Genomic DNA, 6,550 nt, shown 5'->3' with positions numbered 1-6,550 from the left:
TCCTACCGCGAAAACGGCGTAGAATTCGCAACAAGCGCGAACATTTCTTTGGTCCTTCGAGCCGGATACTCAGATATCCGTGGTCTCTGTTAAGTGGCGGTGTACAAGCGGTGTGTCGAATTCAAGCATTTTCGAGCTTTCTCGAAATTCGCATTCAGTGCATTACACGCGACCTCACGCATACGGGCACGCCAGCGCGACATCGACAGCCATCTTGTCGAGAGCGGGAATCAAGCATACACGAAGTTCGTGCTCAGTCACGGCACGCGTTTTCGCGCATTCTGACTCGTCGCGAGACACCGACGAGCATCGACCATTCGAAGCCGACGTAGTCAGCATCCACATGGACAGCGCTGACACGTGCTGCCGAGGAGGTTTCCAGACATATCAGCATCCACACGGACAGCGCTGACACGTGCTGCCGAGGAGGTTTCCAGACATATCACTGGTTCCAAGGGAAGCATCTTCGCCACGTCAGCATCCGATTGAGGGACATCCATTGTTCAGTCAATATATTTTTCAATTTGCGTGCGTTTCAAGGTAAGGAAGGCTAAAGTTTCCGTTGCCAACCAGAATCGCCGTGTTATCGTTGCGCATGCGCATTCGTATCTTCGTGTAAAATGGCCAACGAATCGAATGTCGTCGATCTCAAGAGGCAGCGCACGATGATAAAGAGTGCGTGCACTCGAATCAGAACGTATGTAGATTCTATTTCCGCGGTTAGTCCGTCTATAATCGCGCAGCTTGAAGAGCGTAAATCAAAATTGGAATATTATTGGTCGGAGTATAGTCTGATACAGTCGCGCATAGAATCTTTAGCGGAGGCTGAAGGGGCGGACCGAACAAGTTTCGAGGAGGCCTTTTATGCTCTATCCGCCAAAATTAGAGAGCTCACCTCTCCCGTGTTGACAGCGCGATCCTCCATTTTTTCCCCGTCCTCTTCAAGTAACAACGACTCGGAAGTTGCACGCGTTCGATTGCCTAAGCTGAATCTACCAACATTTTCCGGGAAATACGATGAGTGGTTTCCATTCTTCGACACTTTTAACTCGATCATACATTCCAATACCGCACTTAGCGATAGTCAGCGGTTTCAATACTTGCGGGCGTCTCTCACTGGTGATGCGAGCGCTATAATCAATTCATTAGAAATTTCCGACGCAAACTATGATGTGGCTTGGTCTATCCTTAAGCAACGTTATGACAACAAGCGCGTTATTGTACAAACTCACGTCAAGGCCATAATGGAATTACCAGCCATGGCGAAGGAAAATTCTATTGATTTGAGGAAGATATCAGACGGCGCCACAAAACACTTGCATGCATTACGGGCTCTCAAGCGTCCAACCTCTCATTGGGATGATCTTCTCATCACTATTCTAAGCTCTAAGTTAGATTCATTTACGTTACGCGAATGGAAATCATCATTAATGGGAAACGATTTACCAGCACTAAAGCAATTTCTAGAGTTCATTTCTCACCGGTGTCAAGTCCTTGAGGCCACCGGTAAGAGCAACGGCATTAATTCAAAGAAGTCCGATATAAAGACACAACCGAGCACTAAACGCCAATCCGCGTGCGCGGCCACAGTCAAATCGAAATGCCATTTCTGTCAAGGCGAGCATGCTATCTACTACTGCAAGGATTTTGTGGCGTTGCCGGTCGTTCAAAGAATTTCGGAGATTCGTAGTCGCAAGCTATGCGTCAATTGCCTACGATCTTCATTTCACACTTCCAGTAAATGCACTTCAGGATCTTGTAAGGTTTGTCACGCTAAGCATAATACGTTGCTCCATGCAACCGAGGTCACAGCATCGTCAACGAACAATGCCGAGAATAACGATTCTTCAAAGGCAGCTAATTCTCCTTCGGTGGTGGCGACACACGCGTCTGGAGTTATCAATAGCGATCAGGTCATACTGTCGACTGCTTCAGTATACGCTTGCGACAACAAAGGTTCGCGCAAACCATGTCGCCGCGTATTACTCGATTGCGGTTCACAGGCAAATTTTGTTTCGAAGCGACTCGTAAGAAATCTCGGGTTGGAAACACGGCCTTTGAATGTGTCAATCTCAGGAGTCAACGGAACAGTGGCTATATCCAATCAAGTCGCTCGGGTGAGGTTAGAGTCACGCTCGAGTTCATTTACAACGGTGATTGAGTGCATAGTTAGTGATCAGGTAACCGATAAAATTCCAGCCGTCTCTTTGAGGCGCGACACTTTCGAACTCCCGCGCAATCTTCAATTAGCCGACCCGCAGTTTCATCTATCAGCAGATATCGATCTGTTGATTGGTGCAGAACTGTTTTGGGACCTACTTTGCGTCGGGCAAATAAAGTCATCAGAAAAACACCCGACTCTTCAGAAGACGCGTTTAGGATGGATATTAGCAGGCCGTCTAGCTAACAATACGCAACCGAACTCGAAGATTCATTCATTGCATGCTTCTATCACGAATGCTCAATTACACGATCAAGTCAGTCGGTTCTGGCAAATGGATAGCGTGTCCGCGGAACTGAATAGCTACACTAAAGAGGAAGGCCTTTGCGAGCATCATTTCTTAGAGAATGTATCGCAGAACCCCGAGGGTAAGTGCATTGTCAAGCTTCCAGTTAGAGAGGAGGTCGTCGAAAGGTTGGGGGATTCGCGAGACATCGCATTGAAGCGACTGAGAAACCTTGAACGGCGTTTCAAGCATAACCCCGAGCTTAAACTTCAATACACGAAATTTCTCGACGAGTATCTCTCGTTAGGCCATATGCGAATAACAGATCCGACTCTGACTCACGAACCGATATCATTCTATCTTCCTCACCACTGTGTTTTTAAAACAGTCAATGATGTATCAAAAATTAGAGTAGTCTTCGACGCATCGTGTCGCACTGATTCCGGCGTTTCATTGAATGACGCGTTACTGGTAGGACCGGTTGTCCAACAAGAATTAATATTAATACTAATGCGTTTCCGTTTTTTCATTTACACGATTACCGCTGACATCATCAAGATGTATCGGCAAGTGTTGATACATCCGTCCCAAATGTCCTTGCAAAGGATTTTGTGGCGCACAGACCCAACGTCTGAAGTTCACGCTTATGAGTTGACTACGGTTACTTACGGCACCGCTCCAGCTTCATATTTAGCTACGAGGTGTCTCAAGCACCTAGCTGAGCGGTACGCGTCTCAATTTCCCCGCGGTTCCGCTTGCGTTATACGGGATTTCTATGTTGACGACTTGCTCACCGGCGCGGACACGATTGATGAATTAAAACTAATTAAGGAAGAAACGGTTCAATTACTGAAGTTGGGATCGTTCGAGTTGAGTAAATGGGCGACGAACTGCCCTACGTTATTAGAAACTAGCGATTCCGATTCCGATCTGATCGACATTCGAGATGATGCTATCGATCCATGTATTCTAGGGATGCACTGGAACCAGTGCCGGGATACGTTTCAATTTTCCTGCAATTTCGAAACCAACGATCTCGTGTCTAAGCGAGTTATATTATCGGACATCGCCAAGTTGTTCGACCCTTTGGACATCTTGGGGCCTGTTATTGTTATCGCAAAACTCATCCTCCAAGAGTTATGGCAATTAGACGTTCATTGGGATGAGTCAGTTCCCCAAAGTATTCACACACGTTGGCTTGAGTTCAAGGTACAGTTAGAAGTTCTAAATCAGCTTCAAATTCCGCGATGCGTCAAGCCGTCTTCTTATTCACAAATAGTACAATTACACGGCTTTTGTGACGCTAGCCAGTCGGCTTATGGAGCTTGCGTATACGTGCGTACTAGGCTTGGTCCGGAGGAATATCATTCTTCACTTTTATGTTCAAAGTCACGCGTTGCTCCTCTCAAGGCCGTATCTTTGCCAAGGCTGGAATTGTCGGCTGCCTTGCTATTAGCGCGTTTAATAGACAGGGTCAGAGAATCTTTGAGTTCGTTACAGCTGCAAATGCATCTATGGTCTAACTCAACTATCACCTTGAACTGGATAGCCTCTGCATCACGACGATGGTCGGTTTTCGTGGCCAACAGGGTGGGCGAAATACAACGTTTAACCCAAATTGAATCTTGGCGTCACATCTCTTCCGTGGACAACCCGGCCGATGTATTATCCCGAGGTTTGAATCCCCACGATTTAATCAGCAATGCGAAATGGTGGAGCGGACCTAACTTTCTCAAGCAAGACGACAGTCAATGGCCGTCCGGCGAGTTTACTCAACTCCATGATAACCTTCCCGAGCAGAAAAGGGTTCTCGCAACTACTTCGTCAATCAGCCCATGTGTTATCAGCACGTTATTAGACAAATATTCCAGTTTGAATAAAATCTGCCGTGTCGTATCATATTGTTTAAGATTTACCAAAGCACACCGTTCATATGCGACATCCGAATTTGTATCTCCCTCCGAATTATCGAAAGCTCTAGTTTATATTTGCAGAACAATACAAAGACGCGCCTTTCCAAACGAATTCCGAGCTTTAGCTAAGGGCGACGATGTCGGCACCTCTAGTGCAATCTTATCATTATCTCCTTTTCTCGATGATAACGGCGTAATTCGAGTCGGCGGTAGATTAAAAAACTCTGACTTAAGCTTCGATGCTTGTCACCCGATATTACTTCCTCGTAAACACATATTAACTCAGCGCATTGTAGAACAGGAGCATGTGCGAAACATGCACGCAGGACTGCAAGCCACGATGGCCTCTGTCCGGCAAAGGTTCTGGCCGATTTCGTTAAGGTCTACAGTACGTAAAAGTATACAAGGATGCATAACATGTTTTCGAGCCAAGCCGATTTTTTCAGAGGCCATCATGGGTTCTTTACCGTCTGCCCGCGTGAGGGCATCTAGGCCATTTTCCCACTGCGGCGTGGACTACGCTGGTCCAATGTTGTTACGCGAAGGTAGGCGTCGTAACGCACGAAGCAGCAAGGCTTATGTCTCACTTTTTGTGTGTTTTGCAACAAAGGCGATCCATTTGGAGTTAGTAAGTAGTCTTACTTCCGAAGCGTTTATTGCCGCCTTTAAGCGTTTTATAGCTCGCAGGGGCAAACCCGCACATATGTACTCTGACAATGAAACCACCTTTGTAGGCGCTCGAAAAATAATTAAGGAGTTGTACGACGTTATTAATGACCAAGAAACTCAGGGTCAGATTAAGCGCTTTTTATGCGAACAAGACATCGATTGGAGCTTCATACCCCCTAATGCTCCCCACTTCGGTGGATTGTGGGAGGCGGGCGTGAAGTCAGTTAAGCATCATTTGACGCATCGTAGGTAAGGCGCATTTGACTTACGAAGAAATGCAAACTATCCTTTGCGAAATCGAGGCGATCCTCAATTCGCGACCCCTTACACCGTTAAGCGACGATCCCAACGATTTGGCGTATCTCACTCTCGGTCACTTTCTGGTTGGCGGGGCATTAAATAGCCTTCCTTGCACTGACTTAAGCGATGTTAGCGAAAATCGATTATTGCGATGGCAGCGCGTGGAGCAATCCCGTCAGCATTTTTGGCTCAGATGGAGCAATGAGTATCTCCATTGTCTGCAGCAACGTACTAAATGGAAAACTAATAAGGGTGTTCAATTATCGCCTAATCAACTTGTTCTTGTTAAACAGCAAAATTTGGCTCCGCTGCAGTGGATTCTGGGACGTGTTCAATCAGTTCATAGCGGGTCTGATGGCATCCCACGCACTGCCACCGTCAAGACTGCCAAGGGCTCCTATACGAGGTCACTTGCCAAATTAGCAATACTGCCCATTGAGGCATGACTGATGTTATATTAGATATTAAGTTAATGTAAGTCCGTTCAGCTAATACTAAGTCTAAGGTAAATCTCATCTTATTTAATTTTCGTTTGTGTTTACGAGATTCTATAGCTCTCGTCAAGGTGCAATCTATTACTATTTAAGAGCATATTTAAAACCTGTTACTACTTAAGAGAGATTATTTATGTTATACTTTTTGTTCCATGTGATTGCGCCCATACAAAGAACTTATTGAAAGGTAGTCCTTTCAAGGCGGCCGGCGTACAGTTGTTGAATTAAAACTTAAAAGTACACATATAATGTAATTATATAAAAATATATTTGTAGTAATATGTTTATCGATAACGTTATTTATAAAAAAAAAATGAAAAAAGGAAAATGCAGGATGGAACGTAAGATCTTCGGAATACTGGTCTCGCATCTAACGCCCGAGACCACGCCGAGTTCTTATGAATCATCTCTACGAATGCGGTACATAAAGCGCACGGAAAATCGTAAATTACATCTCGTCAACTATCACGTTTTGAAATCATTTTTGCTATTATACGTTAATGAAAAAGGATTATGATCAATATATTTATTAATAATTTCACTTATTCAATATATTTATCAATATATTTATTAATATATCAATATATTTATTAATAATTTCACTTATTTTAGAAAGAAAATTATGAAAAATAGACAAAAAGAATCAATTATGGGATCTGTAACGTTCTGATCTCGCACTCTACGCGCGAGACCACGCTGAGTTCTTGCAAACCACTTCTATGAACAT

General features: G+C 44.8%; 1 protein-coding gene across 1 annotated transcript; it reads left to right on the top strand.

The window, feature by feature from the left end:
• Positions 1–620: 620 nt before the first annotated feature.
• LOC108729356 (uncharacterized) lies at positions 621–5,282 on the top strand. Its single transcript, XM_018458427.1, has one exon. The coding sequence runs from the start codon at positions 621–623 to the stop codon at positions 5,280–5,282; it is 4,662 nt and encodes a 1,553-aa protein (XP_018313929.1).
• Positions 5,283–6,550: the final 1,268 nt, after the last annotated feature.

Source organism: Mycetomoellerius zeteki, unplaced genomic scaffold (assembly GCF_001594055.1).
Source record: "Mycetomoellerius zeteki isolate Tzet28-1 unplaced genomic scaffold, Tzet1.0 scaffold1149, whole genome shotgun sequence".
NCBI classification, from domain to species: Eukaryota; Metazoa; Arthropoda; class Insecta; order Hymenoptera; family Formicidae; genus Mycetomoellerius; species Mycetomoellerius zeteki.
This window is presented reverse-complemented; position numbering and strand designations above follow the sequence as displayed.